The 20,306-nt window shown below is 41.4% G+C and overlaps 1 protein-coding gene across 1 annotated transcript in view; it reads right to left on the bottom strand.

The window, feature by feature from the left end:
• The window catches only part of tent4a (terminal nucleotidyltransferase 4A), a 96,441-nt gene extending 77,443 nt beyond the window's left edge, over positions 1 to 18,998 (bottom strand). Inside the window, exon 1 of the mRNA XM_039736909.1 lies at positions 17,896 to 18,998. Within this exon, the coding sequence (XP_039592843.1) occupies positions 17,896 to 18,635 (740 nt within the window). The 5' untranslated portion in view covers positions 18,636 to 18,998. The remainder of the gene's footprint in view (positions 1 to 17,895) is intronic.
• Between the last annotated feature and the right edge of the window lie 1,308 nt (positions 18,999 to 20,306).

A 20,306-nucleotide genomic window follows, 5' to 3' on the forward strand; every position in this document is an offset into this window, starting at 1 on the left:
TAAACAATTCGCCAAAATCTGTTGTATGTAAACGATACTGTTTAAAACATTATTGTTTTTTCATCAGAAAACTCGGTTTCCACGTTTACCTGTATTAGTTTAAAAGGCACTTTTACCACTCGTAATAGGGCGGACGTGCTGACTTATCGTGTCAACTGGGCAACACAGTGAATGTGGCGTCTATCTATACATGTCTATGTTTTCCGTAGCCTGCTACAGGAAGGTACTCTTTCGACCATTGGCATTGGTTTCGCTCCTTGCTCTTTTCGTTATACTGCGACGGTGGTTTTCTAAGCCTTTATTATACTGAATTCCTTTCTCACTGTTTTCCGTTCCTATTCTTACACGCCGTATGCTACGGTGGGCTTCGGCTAGTTGTAAATATTCATGCTGACGTAAGTGACTATAATAACGTACTAATCATGTGACTATTCTAATATTGAGTCGTCTCACAAGTCACTACTTAATCTTCTTTCTTGCTGTAACGTGTGATGCTCTTCTCTCCCTTATCACCATTTCATTAACCCTTTAATTCTTGCAAAATTTTTGCAAGCACGTTTTGCTAGTATGAATTTATTTCTATAGAACATTAGTTTCTTATAGCTACCTAGAACATGGCATAGCCTTTTACCCCCTGTAAATTAATGTCAGATTGCTCTACAGATAGAACTTTCTTGCTATAAGTGTTAATTAAGGCAGTTAGGAATTAGTCTTATTGCTAGCATGGACTATTAGCTACATTTGCAAATAGGAGACGGCATACAGTTTTCTGACTGTGCCTAATGTGCCTCGACTATCACTGTATGACCAAATTTAGAGGAATGAAACAAAATTTATAAACCTTAAGCAGAACGTTTCTAAAACAAGAACTATCCTTTTCTTGGCTATTTCAGTTATTTCTCCATTTTGTGTGAACACTTCTGCCTTGAAATTTTTACTAAACTTGTTAAATGAAGATACTTGCCTGTGAGATTATCTGATCACGAGACACACGGGTGTTTGAAACATCCTATGAAGCAAAGTAAAATCTGCAGAACTTTGGTAACTTTGGATAAACGCAGCGACATCAGTAGTCCCGAATGAAATTCGGTTCTGCACTGATGAGTATCTGCAATTAGACATATTACTTCAGAAGGCACAATTATGAGCGATAAAAGTAAAAACTACACATTAAAATGGTTCAAAGTCCTACACATCTCAATAAGAAGGACTGCAGAATTCATGTCTGGGAAAAATTGAAGTGCATGACTAACAGAATCATTTAAAGGAAAAAAAAATTCAAAACACACAAAAAAGATTTCATTATTTTGAAGTTTTTAATCCATAAAGGAGTCTGCACAAAGACTCATGGGTGCTTTGAGTGCACAAAGATGAAATGCGAGTTATAATTGTTTAACTTGTTGATGTTGATATTAATCGTCCTACAAAGGCCAAAAAAGGAATGGAGACTTCGCATTCATTCTCTTGATTGCATTATGCACGTCTATACGACTGTCCAGGGATCCATCCATTTTTTAACTGCCGCACAGAAAAGGGTTATGGGGGAAAATCTTGAGCACTTCTATACATCATTGCACTGTGTAATGTGAGATGAAATCGCACAGTGGCAGCGTTAACAGTTGCAGCAAGTAAAGATCAAGGCAAGTTGAAAACAAAGCAGCTGTTTGACTTGAGTACATACAACTGTGATGAAATGAGCGGCTTCATTTGATAATACCAAAATAAACTGTATTTAAATGTTTAAATGCGTCAAAGCACGTCTCTCTAGTAATACGACATATAGCGTGTTTACAGAAATGCATCGCAGACACACACAGTTCTAGGTAATGAAAAACATCACAATGAACTTAACAGCTACATTTGTGTTAGTCATTTGGTTTTTCAAGGCTAACTCACATGTCACTAGAATGTGACAAACGTAGTGAAAGCACATACAGTATATGATATATTTTAATGATACATTGGAGAATATAATGCAGTTTCTCAGTCAGTGCGTTTACATGCAAACACAAAACCGGGACAAGCCCAATTACCCGGTTAAGACAAAAAACTCCATTTACACACACAAATCCACGAATGGAATTCGCCCTTGTCAGAGCAGTCTAACATCATTAAACTGTACGAACATCAACATCATCATCATCATCGGCAGCAGATGCTGTAAATCCGAAAAGAAGCTCAGAGCCTGTGATAACCTTCTAGTGTTTTCTGAATACGTTTAGTCTTTCATGTGCTGTGAAGAAAACATCCACACACCTTCTAACATCTTCGACCTGAGTCACTGATGGTATGTGGTACGAACATTGGCCGCTGCATCAACCAATCACACGGTTTCAACATACAGTCAGTCCCCGGGTTATGTACGAGATACAGACTGTAGGTTTGTTCTTAAGTTGAATTTGTATGTAAGTCGGAACAGGCACATTATTTTAATAAATGCTATTGTTGACCGACTGTAACCAAGTGCTCTGCCAATGAATGATGGAGTTTCACTCCTTTCTGACCTTTTTATTATTTCTACTTTATTTTCAATGGTGATGGTTTTTCTCTTCTTTACTGTATCGCCAGCACTTGCATCAGATTTGTGTTTCAGAGACATTCTTGAAGGGTAAAGACAAAAGGTTAAGATGAGCTCTTCTGCACAGCACTGTACACGCTATCACAGCAGGAAGGCACCCGTCGTCAACATGTCTGATGTACTGACGAGAGACAACTTCCTGCTATGTGCGTAGCAGTACAAACAGGCTTGCTATCGAAAATGAACAGGGGCGGTGTGGGGCGTTTCACCACCCGCCCACCACAAAGTCACTTCCACTTGCATACAGTATGCTGCCTGCAGCGTCTGCCCATCGAGAATGAATAGGGAGCAGCCAAAGGCGGGTAGCGAATTGCACACCACCACCACCACCCCAATTCAACAGGCAGCCACCCACGGCACACTACAATGCTGCCCCCCCCCGCCGCCCCATTCACCCTAAATGGTCTCCGTTCAGTCACAACCGGGTCGCTGCTTGCAGCCTCACCAGCCGCCCAACGAGAACGAACGGGGAAGCCATTCGAGGGACACTGCAAGGCTGTGTGGTGGGCGGGCAGTGAAACGCTCCATCAAGCCTCCGTCCTGCACACGAGCGGTAGCTGTGGCCCTGGGTCACCGCTTGCCACGCACCCAACCGCCCACTGAGAATCAACCAGAGCTGCCGCCCAAGGGAGACTACACTGTATGAGCAGTGAAATGCCCCATCCAGCCACTGCTTGCAGCGTCCTCAGGCTGAAGATGATGGAGCGGCAGTTACCGAGGATGCCCAGAGGGGACTAGGCGGTCTCATGGTCTGGAATCCCTACAGATTTTATTTTTTTCTCCAGCCGTCTGGAGTTTTGTTTTTTCTGTCCCCCCTGGCCATTTGACCTTACTCTTATTCGATGTTAATTAATGTTGACTTATTTTATTTTTCTTACTGTCTTTTATTTTTCTATTCTACATTATGTAAAGCACTTTGAGCTACTTTTTGTATGAAAATGTGCTATAGAAATAAATGTTGTTGTTGCATCGCGTCCCCCAGACAGATGAAGGAGCAGCTGCGGCCCCGTTCACAAGTCGTAAGTCGGATGTTAGTAACTTGGGGACTACCTGTATTTATACCAAACAGCTGGTTTAAAACTAAACGGTCTCTTTATTTATAGGTTTGTTTAACTGGATTGCACGCAGCACATTCTTTTCTACTTGTCTGTGCGACTGAGCTTTGCAAAGGACCGGCGTACTAAGGTGTGCTTCTAAACCTTACACCCAATGCTGCTGGGCTAACAACGACGCAGTTATTTTTCCATCCATCCATCCATCCACTGTCCAACCCGCTATATCCTAACACAGGGTCACGGGGGTCTGCTGGAGCCAACCCCAACCAGCATAGGGCGCAAGGCAAGAAACAAACCCTGGGAAGGGCGCCAGCCCACTGCAGGGCGCGTACGCACACACACACACACACACATTAGGAACAATTTAGAATTGAGAGAGACAATTAGAGAAAGGGGATGATCAGGGGGCCAGAATGACTAGGCTGTGGTGGGCAATTTAGCCTGGACATCGGGATACACCCTACTCCTTACAAAGTATGCCCAGGGAAATTTCATGACCCTAGAGAGTCGGGACCTCTGTGTCGTGTCTCATCTAAAGAACAGCACCATTTTTACAGCACAGTGTCCCAATCATTGTACCTGGGCATTGGGATCCACATTCAGACCACAGGGTATGCACCCCCATTGGCCTCATCCAACACCTCTTCCATCCAAAACCCAAGCTTTTCCTAGATGGTCTCCTATCCAAATGTGAACATGGTTAATTTCAACTGGATGATGTCTTCTGAAGTGCATGTGGTATGGCTGTATCATCCTGACATTTACTGATTCAATATCACCGATATATTTGAATTTTCATTTTCAGTATTGATTTTAAGTAATACTAACACACTATATCGCTCACTTGAATAATGAAGGTAGTTTCAATAAACTGAATGGGATTCTCTTCTTGAAGTGGTATCAAACAGGTGTCAAGCATTGTGAAATTTTGCGGACCTTAACAACAAAAACCCTTTATAGTGACATCCTAAATGACGATGTACATTTTTGTCATATCACTTTCTGATTATATAGGCACAGAATAACTGGAAATGCCCAGTAAATGCAAGATACTAGTCTCTCCCTTTGGTAAAGTAACTGCCATTGCTACCAAGAGAAAAAGTGAGGTCCGCAGATAAGGCAATCCTTCCCGGTCAAGAGCAGGGCCAAGCTACTGTAGATGAAGCCTCCTATTGCAGTGAGACAGGACTGAAAATTCCTTAGGCTGCAATTGTTAGATATGACAATGTCCAATCCAAGCTGCGTAGACTGAAACACATATTTCCAACATGACTAATACATCACACTGCCAAAATTTTTAAAGATAGGCTGTACTTGGTAGAGATGCAATAAGGCTTAGCAAATGTTAAACAAGTGACACACAGCCAAAACAATTCACTAGAGAGTTAAAGCCGTACAGCAGTGTTGGGGACCTTCATTGGCATGGGCATGGTGGAGCACAGCAAATATAAATAAGTGCCAGATTTTCAAACAGTTTGGTCACAAGGCAATTTAATCCATTAGAAGGGATACAATTGGTCAGAAGTATAAATGGGTATAACAAATGTTCAAATTTCACCTTGCCAATAACTGCCAGAGAGTGAGTGATTTAATCTAAACAGTAGGGACAATATCTCATAGAGAGTTATAAATGGGAAAGGCAGATGTCAAAATGTGTCACATCACTAAAGAAGATCAAAAGGCAATTTTAACCAGTGCTGTACAGTGGTGTCAAAATAAAATACGATCTTTACAAAGACTCACTAGGACCATTCTTCTAGCGAAGTCACAAGTTTTGATTTTTTTTTTTTTTGTAAATCTTGTGCGATTGATAGAGGTTATTTGTGATTTATATAATATTTCTCGAGTTTCTGTAAGATGCTATACATTTCTTTCTTCGGAAAAACTAACGACTGGGAGCCCAATCGAATCGGGCTACAAATTCTGCGTTTGTGAAATCCATACTTTCTCTGCAAAGAATTGTTTTTTTTTAAATCCTTGAAATTATTTTGCTATCATGGCACTGATTTGTGCTTACAATAGACCTTTTCAGCCGATGTAATGAAGAGCTTCCTGTTTAAACGGGGCATCGAGACGTGAACTCCGATCTTTGGCGCACCTCATTTGATTTTTTCTGGCAAACAAATTTTCAAAACAAACCGTATTTTACGACTCTAATCAGAATCAGAGTAATAATTAAGTTGGCGTGGTCATGTTAGATCTGAGATCTTCTAAAATTTAAACAATGACCGTTGTTAATACCCAGCTGTCATTACTCAGTTTGCCAATAGATGTCAGAAGGACGGATGCCAAAACCGAACTTCCCAAAGATAGATTTCGATGTACCAAACAAATGGCGATATGTTCTGAATTACAATAGAGTCTCGCTTATCCGACATAAACGGGCCGGCCGAACGTCGGATAAGCAAAAATGTTGGATAATGGCAGGTGTTAAGTAAAAACCTATTAAACGTCAAACTATGTTATAATTTTACACATTATGAACTTCATAATCATGTTTTACAACAAAACAACAGAATAAATTAACTGAAAAAATGAATACAGTTACAGAATTGTCTGACATTAAATACAGTATGTAGTGTACTTAAAAAGTTCAGTCCTGTGATGATTTAAAGACATTTTTGATCGTAGTCTGCTTTCCTGAAGAGTGCCGTTTCTTCTCTGTGAAGTCTCACCATCTTTGCAGCATCAACCCAGAGGGGACTGGGCGGTCTCTTGGTCTGGAACCCCTACAGATTTTATTTTTTTCTCCAGCCTTTGGAGTTTTTTTTTGTTTTTCTGTCCACCCTGGCCATCGGACCTTACTCTTATTCTATGTTAATTAATGTTGACTTATGTTTATCTTTTATTGTGTCTTCTATTTTTCCATTAATTTTGTAAAGCACTTTGAGCTACATTTTTTTGTATGAATATGTGCTATATAAATAAATGTTGATTGATTGATTGATCGATCATTATGTCGATTCCTGTAGCTTCTTCTTGTTGCTCAATGTAATTAATTGCAGTTTCTACCCTTAACTCCACCACTAATATAGTCAACATCCGTACGAGCGTATACGGTTTACTACAGCATTGTGACTGCGTGTGTGTGTGTGTGTGTGTGTGTGTGTGTGTTTGTGCTGTGACGTGTGAGTCCCCGTCTTGCACCCGAAAACTCGAATTGGAGTCTCAGTACTTTTAGCAACACCAGCTTTATTAAGCTTGAAACAGCAACAGCGCGGTTATTTATTGTAGCGGGATCTGCCATTCTCCTACACACAGACATAGCACTCAGGCAGGGTCGGGGGGGAAAGTAATACTGAGCCCAGCGCATTTATAATGTTCCTTGTTCCTTGTATCACCCATCAATGGCAGGTGCTTGTAGCATGTCCACAATCTTTTCAGATTCGCTTTTATGGTGAACTGCTACAGCGCTTGGAGCCTGCGGACGCTCTTCCGTGTGTCGTCCCATTGGGTGGAATCCCACAAGAGTTTAGAAACTCACTCACACCAGCCATGATTCTTTTCAAAGGTAAAGTGCAGGTTAATTTGCTTTATGTATTTTTACTTTATATTTTGTATTAATCATTTTTATATAAATAGTTTTGGGTTGTGGAACGAATCATCCGAGTTTCCATTATTTCTTATGGGGAAATTTGTATTGCTATACTGTACGAGTGCTTTGGACTGCATGCACATTTCCAAAATGAATTATGCTCGCAAACCACTGTAATTAGCTGCGGCAGAGTCGAGAGCAACAAAAAATAGACTACACTCACGCTCGCAACTTGCAGTTCTTGTTGCCGATTGATGCATATTTTTTTTTGTTTTGCTTTTTTTTTGCAGTGGGACATCGGATAATACGGAATGTTGGATAAGCAAAGGTATGATAAGCGAGACTCTACTGTACTTACGGTTCCGGAGCTGTCGAAGGGTTTAAGTCAGTCGACGATATTAGTCCTGGAAAGTACATCCCACCAAACCAACGTTCCAAAAACCAAACTAACTTATTGCTATCTACTCGAACCAACACCGACTTACTACACTTGGCCGTCCAGCGGCATCACTGAAGCATTCGAACATTCTTAGCCAATCATGCAATACTGCGTCTGCGTTTGCCACGTTATGTTCTAACTACAGGGGCAGAGTCCCATTGCATGGTTCTAACTTGTATTGAGTCGAGGTATTGACGTGAACACCATATGTACGGATAGTATCAAATTATATATAAGGATAAAGTACTAGGTGTCAACCTGTTGGACATTCACTTATGCCAGGTCTTGGCACCAGGTTCACTACAGAAAAACATAACCACTACAGTATATACCTAAGTGAGTCTAAATAGGTTCAATTACTATAATTGTTCAAGCTTTAAAATGCACAGGTTAGACCTTATGTGGAGTACAGTGTGCAGTCTTAGTCTACAGGCTACCAAAAAGACATAGCAGCACAAGAAAAAGTCCTGAGAAGAGCGATTTCAGGGAATAAGTTCCGAGGAAAGATTAAAAGAGCTGAGCCTGCTCAGTGTGAGAAAAAGGAGATTAAGAGGAGACCTGAGTGAAGTGTTTCAAATTACAATGGGAATTAGTCCAGTAGATCAACACTGCGACTTTAAAATGAGTTCAAGAACAACACGGGGACGCCGTTCAAGAACAACACGGGGACACTGTTGGACACTTGTTAAGAGTAAATTTTGCACAAACATTAGGAAGTTTTTCTTCACACAGAGAACCACAGAGACCTGGAATAAGTGACCAGGTAATGTGGTAGGCGGCAATTATTCCTTTGTGACACCCCATCCAAGGATCATACAGCCTTGAAAAAGGAATAGGCAAGTTCAGAAAACAGCAAAATAAAATTTCTGTCATTGGGTATGTACCAATAGTGCATTTCTTGCATTTGCTTTGGGTGTTTTTGTAGTAAAACTGTTAAATATGATACTGCATTGTAACCTTGTTAGTCCTGTAAAGGACTAGGCCTTGGGACCCAAGTTTATCCATTTTGCTCAGTGACGACGGCTCTTTATTAGCAGTCATTTTAATGTAAACTAGCCATTCTTCCCTTGAATGTCACACATAAACAACTGTAAATACATATTTATTTACGAGGTGTGATCAAAAAATACGGTGAATGTTTTAAAAAAAGAAACGTTTATTGCAGTAAAAGATTTACAACTACTAGTCCCCCTCAAAATACTCTCCTCCACTTTGAACAAACTTATCCCAACACTCCTGCCACTTTGCGAAGCAGTTCTGGAAGTTTTCTTTCGAGAGTGTCTTTAGTTGGGCTGTTGTGGCAGCCTGGAAGTCCTCAATGGACTGCAACCGTTTGCCTTTCATGGTCATTTTCAATTTACCGAACAGCCAGAAGTCGAATAAGATGGATGTGGACGCAGGGTAATGTTTTTATTCGACAGAAATTGTCGTACTAGAAGGGATGTGTGACAAGGAGTGTTGTCATGATGAAGAATGCAACCATTTCAACATTTTCCTTGGTTATTGATGCTGAAGGACGTCCTGATCTTTTCTCGTCTTTAACCGAGTCAGATCCATTACGAAATCGATCAAACCACTTGTAAATGGTCTTAATTGTCGGTGCAGTGTCACCATAAACCGATTTTAACATATGATGGGTTTCCTGAGCTTTTTGCAATTTGAAACAAAATTTCACCTTAATATGTTGCTCGATATCCATTATTATTGACAAACTTGAAAAAACACACTTGAACTCAACAGTGGCTCACAAACGACTGACGGTATCAAACAAGTTGAAACGTCTCACAAATGCGGCTCTAGGATGGACGTTGTCAGAACCGGCATTGAATTGTTTTGCGTTACTCTTGGATGGTGCTCTGCATCAACATTCACCGTACTTTTTGATCACAACTCGTAACTACAGTGTACATAACAGATAAAATTCACAAGGTAGTTATCCAAAATTAACTCAACCCACGGGTGTTTAATAGCGAATCAAATTTAGTGTCCATTTGTCTGTTTAATGAGTACCCTGCGCCGATTTTCAGAGATTTGTCGAAAGCAGGGGTAAGTGAAGCGAGTGCAGAAAGGAATACATTTTAGTCTTCAGGTGGACGACTCTTCTAGTTTTTTGGTGCCCGTATCTATTGCACAAGGCAGGACGAGCTGTTCTGCAATTGTGTGCGCTTTCTTATAATTTGGCAGTTCAATTTGCAACAAGATGATGCTCCGACTGCCTGCTGGCTTGTTGGACAAATACGCTAGAATTTCTTTTTTGTGAAATATCAAGGTTTTCATTTTTTTTTTTCTATTTAAAAAAACTTTGAACAATTTACTTCTGTAAGTTTGTTCTGAAATGTCTTTATAGCTGGAGGCTCTATGCTTTTGTTTGGTACACCACAGATAATGCACAACGACCGCTGCATGCTACGCCTCACATTTAAAGTAATTCTATACCTCAGAAAAAAACGGGGTTGTACATGAATAATAATTCTTTACATTTATAGATTGCTTTTCTAATTACTCGGAGCGCTTTTACACAGAAACTGGTGAGCCACTTCAACCATGGCAGCCATTTTACATCGGTATGCTTTCCATATATTAAATATTAGGTGGTGAAAAGGTGAGAGAGATTACCAAATAGGGACGGGAGAAGGTTCAGGGGGTAGAATGACCAGAAAGTGGTGGGCAATTCAACCCGAATATCGGGGTACTCCTTAATCTTTACAATCTTTCATGACCACAGAGAGTCTAGAACTCAGTTTTGACATCTCACCCGAAGGACGGTGACATTTTTACAGCACGGGGTCCCTGGGGTCCACACACAGACCACAGGGTAGGTGCCCCCGTTGGTCTCTCTAACGCCTCTGCCAGCAGCAACCTAAGCTTTTTCTAGATGGTCTCCCATTCGAGTACTGAACGGGCCCAAACCTACAATTCTTCAGGTAGATCATCTGTTCTAAAGTGCACGTGGCATGGCTACTGTTATTTTAACTTTTCTACTTAGTTAAATTTTTTGGGATAGATGTTGCCAGTTTGAAACAAATTTGAAGGAGTTTAGAGTAGGCGATACCATGGGGCACTTGACAAACTTGTCCATATTTCTGGGCTTTCTTAATGGAGTAGGTGGTGTTTAACAAGTTGTCTTCTGCTTATTGTAACTGAACCTATGATAGTTGTTTTAATATCCCAGCATGCAGGAGTAAAATGTCCCTTTGATTGGGTGCAGAACTGAAATCTGCAATCAAACCCTCCCCAAACTTTTTTTACAGCGGATCCACACGGTTCACCGACAAAAGCACGATAGACATATGAGCGCCGACAAAACCGTGACGGACAAATGAGCGGCGACAAACTCGCTAACTGGTTTTCGACAAATGCGCGCCGACAAAATCACGAGAGAGGCCAAGAGAGTGGGACACGTACGTGCGCATTATGTACACATTATGTGCTAGGTTATAACTGAGTTTCGTTCCTCCAGAAGATGTTGGGTCCGCGTTCGATGAACTGAGCGAGAGTAGACCCGACAATCTCCAGAATGTTTATGATTACTGAGAGGACAATTACGTTGGTCGATTGAGACGCAATCGACGAGGCAACCCGTTGATTCCTATCACCATGTGGAACATGCGAGAACGTGTTGCTGATGGCATGCCGCGAACAAATAACTCAGTCGAGGGTTGGCATAACGCGTCGTATACAAAGCGGAATTACCAGCAGTCTGGCAGCCAGCAAGTAAGTCTAAATACGCTCAACTATCAAGACGTCTTGCTGCAATTCTTCCTACATATGCAGGGCGTGATCTTAAGGACTATCTGCGTGCCGTGTCTCATGATATTGACTTCTAAAATAAACATTATTATATATGCTTTAAACTAGTAATTCATATTTAATGAAACTTTCGCGATTTTGTCGGCACGATTTTGACGCCGTTTTTAATGGCCGTTATTTTGTTGGCGCTCTTATATCTATCGTGCAAATGTCGGGTCACTGATACCACAGGGTAGGTGCCCCCTGTTGGTCTCTCCAACACCTCTGCCCGCAGCAACCTAAGCTTTTCCTAGATATTCTCCCATCCGAGTACAGAACGGGCCCAAAACATACAAAGCTTCAGGTGGATCACCTGTTCTAAAAGTGTACGTGGCATGGCTACTGTTATTTTAACTTTTCTATTTAGTTTAATTTTTTGGGATGAAGGAGTTTAGAGTAGGTGATACTATGGGGCATTTGACAAATGTGTCCATATTTGTGGGTTTTCTTAATGGAGTAAGTGGTGTTTAACAAGTTGTCTTCTGCTTGTTGTAACTGAACCTATGATAGTTGTTTTAATTTCCCAGCATGCAGGAGTAACATGTCTCTTTGATTGGGTGCAGAACTGAAATCTGCAATCAAACCCTCCTCAAACTTTTTTACAGCGGATCCACACAGAGACCACAGGGTAGGTGCCCCCTGTTGGTCTCTCTAACACCTCTGCCAGCAGCAACCTAAGCTTTTCCTAGATGGTCTCCCATCCGAGTACTGAACAGGCCCAAACCTACAAAGCTTCAGGTGGATCATCTGTTCTAAAATTGCATGTAACATGTCTACTGTTATTTCAACTTTTCTACTTAGTTTAGTGGGATGAAAGTTGCCAGTTTGAAATGGATTTTAAAGGCTTTAGAGTAGGTGATACTATGGGGCACTTGACAAACTTGTCCATATTTCTGGGTTTTCTTAATGGAGTATGTGGTGTTTAACAAGTTTTCATCTGCTTATTGTAACTGAACCTATGATAGTTGTTTTAATTTCCCAGCATGCAGGAGCAAAATGTTCCATTGATTGGGTGCATAACTGAAACTTGCAATCAAACGGTCCCCAAATCACTAAAGCGATTGCCGATTTCATTTCCTTTTAAAACTGGTAATCAATCTAGGGGAGTCTAGCAGCCAACATTTGGGTCACCTTGGGTCAAAGAACCTTGTGATGGGACAGGCTGTTAATGTCGCTAAATAAATCGACCCTTGAAGGGTAATTTCAAGCTGTGAAACACATCCCGCCTGTAACACAATACAGCGTGCTTTATACACTACACTGTGTCAAATGAGGCAGTAGTTATAGGTGTCCGCTATGTTGCAATTCAAACTTGATTTCAAAGTGAACTTCCTTAGGGGTAACTGTTGACTGTAACCTGAATTTTAAATCGCATATTAATCAGATCACTAGGATAGCATTTTTTCACTTAAGAAACATAGCAAACGTTAGACCTCTTATATCATTGAAAGATGCTGAGAAATTAGTTCACGCTTTTGTTTTCAGTCGACTAGATTACTGTAACGCACTCCTCTCAGGACTACCCAAAAAAGATATAAATCACTTGCAACGAGTGCAGAATGGAGCTGCTAGAATCCTAACTAGGAAAAGAAAATCCAAACACATCACCCCAGTCTTAGTGTCACTACACTGGTTGCCTGTGTCATTCAGGATTGACTTTAAAATTCTGCTTATGGTTTACAAAGCCTTAAATAATCTCACCTCATCTTATATATCGGAATGTCTGACACCTTATATTCCAAATTGTAACCTCAGATCCTCAAATGAGTGTCTCCTTAGAATTCCAAGAACAAAACTTAAAAGAAGTGGTGAGGCGGGCGGCCTTCTGCTGTTATGCACCTAAAATCTGGAATAGCCTGCCAATAGGAATTCGCCAGGCTGATACAGTGGAGCACTTTACAACACTGCTGAAAACACATTACTTTAACATGGCCTTTTCATATCTTCACTTTAACTTAATCCTGATACTCTGTATGTTCAATTCATCATAATAATTATTCATGGTGGCTTTCAATCCGTACTGACCCCTACTCTCTCTTCTGTTTCCGGTTTCCGGCCTGCGCCACCTCCACCTACTCAAAGCATCATGATGCTCCAACAATGATGGATGGATTAAAAGGCAGAAGTCTACGTGACCATCATCATCATCAAGCCCTTCCGGGAGAACCCTAAATACAAAGACGACTGTTTCATTTATGTAAGGTAGAATGCCCAGAGGGGACTGGGCGGTCTCATGGTCTGGAATCCCTACAGATTTTATTTTGTTCTCCAGCCGTCTGGAGTTTTTTTTTTTTTGTTTTTTCTGTCCACCCTGGCCATTGGACCTTACTCTTATTTTATGTTAATTAATATGGACTTATTTTGTTTTCTGTGTCTTTTATTTTTGTATTCTTCATTATGTAAAGCACTTTGAGCTACTTTTTGTATGAAAATGTGCTATATACATAAATGTTGTTGTTCCTTTATTGTCAGAGAGGTACATTAAATAACGAAATAAAATATGTATTTTTCACAGCTTTATCGGATGACCCACACTCATAATTAATTGTGAGTAATTAACTGGTTTCACTAATCTATATAAAGTTAAGAATGTCCGTCTGTCTGAATGTCCAGGCATCACTCGAGAATGGCTCGATCGGTTTTCGTGAAAATTAGGTACGCATACTCATCTTGGTCCCTGTTACAGTATAGGCTACTTTTTTCTGGTGCCAGTCGAGTGAACGTGAAGAGGGGCTTGTTGGCAGCTCCTTTGAGAAATCTTGCCATGTGACGCATTATTTTCTCACATTTACAGTCCCAAATCAAGGATGCATTGAAACAGAATGTCATAAAAGTATAGGGATAAATGAAAGGTACACCTACTTGAAAAGGCAGTGTATGCATTACATTGGTATTACCACCCGGGGTCAAACTCACACACTTTTTGACAGTTAAATGTTTTTGTTAAGGGCACACCCAGTTGAATCTACTCACATTCTATGGACTAAAATCAGTATGTTTTGATACTTCTATTTCCTTTCCTTTTTTATTTATTTCCATAAAACCTGAGCCTGGTACAGGGGAGAGTCCCGAGGCTTTGGAAAACATCTTGTATCACCCCAGTCCCAAAGGTATCACGTCCTAGTGAGCTGAATGACTTCCGGCCTGTCGATCTGATGTCACATGTGATGAAGACCATGGAGCGGCTGCTGCTTCACCACCTGAGGCCACAGGTCCGCCATGCCCTCGACCCCCTGCAGTTCGCCTACCAGGAGAAGGTGGGAGCGGAGAATGCCATCATCTATATGCTACACCGATCCCTGTCCCACTTGGACAGAGGCAGTGGTGCTGTAAGAATTATGTTTTTGGACTTCTCTAGCGCCTTCAACACCATCCAACCTCTGCTCCTTAGGGACAAGCTAACAGAGATGGGAGTAGACTCATACCTGGCGGCATGGATCGTGGACTATCTTACAGACAGACCTCAGTATGTGCATCTTGGGAAGTGCAGGTCTGACATTGTGGTCAGCAGCACAGGAGTACCGCAGGGGACTGTACTTTCTCCAGTCCTGTTCAGCCAACACACATCGGACTTCCAATACAACTCGGAGTCCTGCCACGTGCAAAAGTTCACTGATGACACTGCTATAGTGGGCTGCATCAGGAGTAGGCAGGAGGAGGAGTACAGGAAGCTAATCAAGGACTTTGTTAAATGGTGCGACTCAAACCACCTACACCTGAACACCAGCAAAACCAAGGAGCTGGTGGTGGATTTTAGGATGACCAGGACCCTCATGGACCCCGTGATCATCAGAGGTGACTGTGCAGAGGGTGCAGACCTATAAATACCTGGGAGTGCAGCTGGATGATAAATTGGACTGGACTGCCAATACTGATGCTCTGTACAAGAGAGGTCAGAGCCGACTATACTTACTTACAAGGTTGGTGTCTTCAACATCTGCAATAAGATGCTGCAGATGTTCTATCAGATGGTTGTGGCGAGCGCCCTCTTCTACACGGAGGTGTGCTGGGGAGGCAGCATAAAGAAGAGGGACGCCTTACGCCTGGACAAACTGGTGATGAAGGCAGGCTCTATTGTTGGCACAGAGCTGGACAGTTTGACATCCGAGCGCTGAGCAGGCTCCTATCAATCATGGAGAATCCACTGCATCCACTGAACAGGATCATCTCCAGACAGAGGAGCAGCTTCAGCGACAGACTGCTGTCACCGTCCTGCTCCACTGACAGACTGAGGAGACCCCACACTATGCGACTCTTCAATTCCATCCGGGGAGGTAAACGTTAACATTATACAAAGTTATTGTCTGTTTATACCTGCATTTTTATCACTCTTTAATTTTATATTGTTTTTATCAGTATGCTGATGCTGGAGTATGTGAATTTCCCCTTGGGATTTAATAAAGTATCTATCTATCTCTAAATAATATGTCTTCTAGAAAGATAAATTTAAAATCCAAGATCTGCCAATGCCAGAAGAAAGTGTCTGATGAAGGATTCTGAAGGCCAATAACAGCGAAACACCAACAAGTCATAGCTCCTCACGGGCATTTCACAGACACTGAAATATCAACAGGCGACAGAACTGGTTATATCTTTACATCCCAAGAATGCCCCCTCTTGCAAATAATTTTCTATTCCCTTTTAAACGTCGTACAATTTGTTATTCGTGTCTGCTTGGCTATGATCAGAAATAAATCACAAGGTCAGACGCTGAAAATTGCAGCCGTTGATTTGGGAGCAGATTGTTTCTCTCGTGGCCAGCTTTGTGTTGCCTACTCACAGGTAATGACTAACAGGTCTTTGCTTTTATACTTTTGATTTGATATACTTTATTAATACCCTGGTTGGTGGGGGTTTGGATTTTCTTTCTCCATGGCCTTTTGGGGCGGTCAGAAAGTGGGGTCCAGGAAATACAAAAGGATGTTTGTTCATAAAGAAGCAACCGCTTGAAATCTGACATTTATTCACCTCCGATAACTTTTATATAAATAACGGTATATTTAGTATTTGAATTTATCCTTTCTGTAAATTTAATATTGATATGCATTTTAAAGGCTTCTTAAACTGGACATGCCACCACAAACTTGTTCAACTTTTCATTATAACATAAACTGAACTCTCTACCTTACTGTATTTCAGCTGCCACAATGTCATTTAAATCTCTTAACATTAATCAGGACACTAGCACACTGCACTTTACAGTACACAGATTTTCTATTCTAGTACATTTGCACGCTGTTTAGAATTGTAATTCTTATTTGGAATATACGCTTTCTTTTTTATATATTGCATCACCTTAGTTCTACCCTTTTTAAATGTCTTTTATATTTAATGTTTTTTATTGCAGTGTCCTACGGCCAATTCAGAGCACATTTCACTACATGTAACTTGCATAACCACGTGACAGATAAAGAATCAATCAATTAATCAAAAAGAATTCAAATGCGGTTTATTCTTCTACAGTTTTGAAGTATTAATCTACCCATCAAAAATGGGAAACTCAGCTAGTTAGAAAAGAAATTGGTCAAGTCGGCTGGGCTGCGCAGACTCAGTGGCATGCGCACAAACAGGACCCTTTTGCTTTTTTTTTTGGGTCCGTGACTCCTTGGGGGAACACCGAGTCTGACGTCGGTGTTAGTGGTACGGCATGAATGAGGGTTTTTTTTAAATTTCGAAAATGATCCACATGCACAAAAGATTTTGAACAGCTCTTTTATTGTTATGAGGTGCACAAAATTAACAGCAGTCGTGATTGATGGTGCTTTTCAGAAAGTTTAAGATAATCAAAAAAAAAAGAGAGAGACCCTCTCCTATTAGCGTATAGGCATTCGTATCACAGCTCCTAGCGGTGTAAACTTTAAACGGTGCTCGTCAGATGCCCACTTTAACGGCGATCGGCACGTGAAGTCTGAACCAAACGGAGGATAGCACTCAAATCTGCAGGCCTGACACATGTGTACACACCCACCTGGCTTAAGAGCGGCCTCGACCACACCCCCTTTGGTTTATGACTCATAAAAATGAGTAACATAGTTAATAAAGATTTACATATTTGAATTTTAAGAGAAGGGGATGGGCCCGTCAGGCATTTCGATGGCTGCTGTGCCATAAGATTTGGCTTTTTCAATTTCGCGTGAGGCTGCGTTATGCGTGTACTGTCATCTCTATGCAAAAAATAAAATAAAAGTAGGATGCCGCCCCCTCTTAAAGAAAACAAAAATCTTAAACAGGCTGATGGTGCTCGGCTGTCTTCATCGCTTGCAAAATGTCTCATCAGTAAAGTTTTAAAAGAGTGCGATTTGCTAGTGGTCTTTAGACCCCCGATTTTCAACTTATGGATATATAACCCTCTAAAATACACATTTTTAACAAGCAAGCAAAAAACTTACCTGCGCACGCCACACATTTGACATCCTTATACCCTCACCCTTAAACAACCAGACTCAATATGCACGACCCCTCCATGCCACCCCCCCAAAAAAAGGCTGCCCAGGCTTACCCGTTCACGCCCGGACTGTACTTTTTGGTTTTCCATGGTGTCCCGGAGCAGATCTCATAGTTCCCATTGCTGCAGCTGGACAGCAAGTAATTGATGCCGTAGGTGCTCGCCTTATTATCACTTTTCCTGCGGCCTGGATGATGGCCGTGATTGCTCGGCGTAACGCCGTGAAAACCGTGGCGACCATGGTTCAGCTCGTGCGGATGGTGATGCTGATGGGCGCCGTGGTTGTTCGCGTTGTGCAAGTTTTCACTGAAACCGAAAAACAGACTGCCGTCCACGGTCTTGTTAGTCCTTCCCGATGAGGACGAGTTCACTGGGCTTTCCGTGCCGGACTCGACCGAGGACGACGACGACACGGAGGGTGTCTTTTGCAGCCTCTTCCCTTCTCCCCCACCTACCTTCGCCCCGTTACAGGAGGGGTACGCAGGATTACTCTGTCCGTTGCTGCTGCTATTCGTTAGACTTGAAGGAACAGGAATATTCTTGCTGCTGTTATTTGCATTGGCAACATGTCCGAGATTGCTGCTGTTGCTGCGCGTGTTCTTGGAAGCCACAGCGGCTACATGTTTCAAAAGATTACAGTCCACAGCCGGCGCGTTGACACATAAATGATGGTAGTGATGGTGGTGGTGGCCGGAGTTGCTCCTAACTCCCTGAGAGGTCTCCCAGATCTGCATCCACAATGCATTCGCTGGTCCTTTCTGCTCTGGCTGAATCCAAGCTACCCTCGGATCCATTCAACTTCAGTGATCTTAACAAACCTTTTCCACTGAATCCCCGTTTTCCCGTTAAAATCCACACGTTTAATTTCCCTGCCGTCCTTATAACACTCCGCCAGAGAACTTCTTATTTTTTATTTTAATTTTTTTTTTTTTTTAGAAAAAGTTACCTATAAATCGTATCATTGCAACATAAGCGCTAAAACGACCAACCCGAAAAAAAATTCTCTAATTCTATATACTAGAAACTGTTAATACTCTACACTATTCCAATATGGCGTATTCTCTGAATCCGAACTCGAAGTGCGCATGCCCTAAGATTTTAAACTATCTTCAACAACAGCCATAGTGAAAAGTGCGCGTGCGCACTTCCTCCCGTCCGTCACTCTATCCACCAATCCTCACTCAACTCGCTTATTCAAATTGACTCCGCCCCTTTGACAAGCAGCATTCACGGAGCTGCTAACCGCTACGCGATTGTCTGTCATCGCGGTCGGCGTGCACTTTAGTTTAAAGTAGTTTTGTTAATTTTCCTTATACAGTATATTAACGTTTAGCCGAAAACGTTTTGCTGTCATTCGTTAGAGGGGTGAATTTGCTTTGCCAGAGACGTTCGTAGTCCATACAAGAATTCCGGGATTTTTTATTAAACAATTTAGTTTTATTCTTGTAAAGCACACCTCCACTTTAATTGCAAATATAAAAAACTAGGGTTGCCAGATCATAGTGCATCCCACCATTCAACGGAGGAACATTGGGGGCATAGAGTTTCATGCGGGGTAGCAAAATACAATTTGTAAACTATTAAAAATATTTTCTTTTTCATGTAAATTGTCTTTCTATGATAGTATTATTTCATACCTTCCACGTTTTCCCGTCCCCAAATAATCGATGTAATTTAGTTATACAAAGTTTGATGACAATAAAGGCTTCTAATTTAATCTAATCTAAATAAAAGCAGACTCGGCATTAACCAACATACTGAACCTTGCAACCTTCCAACGCCTCCTCTGAATGCTCGTGTCTGACAGGTTAAGGGGGTTACAGTGGTTTGAGATTGACAGCCATTTGACAGTAACTGGCTGAAACGGGGAAAGCATGTACTCATCCTGTTCATTTTTCAAATTATACTAACAAAGAGTTCCAGCTATTCAAGAAAGCAAACCTAGAGGCTGGTATTATCCTAAGAGAATTCTGTCAAGTCGTCCTCCTGTAACTTCACAAGACTGGAATCAAATCATTTCAGTCTAATAATTAACATTTGAATCGAGAACTGTCAAAGCATCATGGTACAGTCAGAAATTCAGTGGAAAATGGAGTACAGAACAAGAGTTGCTTGGTAGCGTGTATGTGTGAATTATTTACTTTTTTTCTAAACATTTTTTTGGCTTGTAAATGAAACTGATTGCATATTATATTTTGGGATTAACACTATCTTAAGTTACTAATTTGAAAATAAAACTGGTTATATAAGATAACAGAGCACTGCCTGTACATTATTCAAGTGGTGCTTCCATCCATTCATTCATTTCCCTAACCCACTTATCCAGAGCAGAGTCGTAGGGCAGCTGGAGTGCCAGGGTAGGCAGAATCTCTGGATGGGGTTCCAGTCCAATGTTGGGTGAACACACACACACACACACATATTTGCATGCACGCACATAGCAGGGGTCAATGTGGTAATGCCAA

This window comes from Polypterus senegalus, chromosome 15 (genome assembly GCF_016835505.1).
Source record: "Polypterus senegalus isolate Bchr_013 chromosome 15, ASM1683550v1, whole genome shotgun sequence".
NCBI lineage: Eukaryota > Metazoa > Chordata > Cladistia > Polypteriformes > Polypteridae > Polypterus > Polypterus senegalus.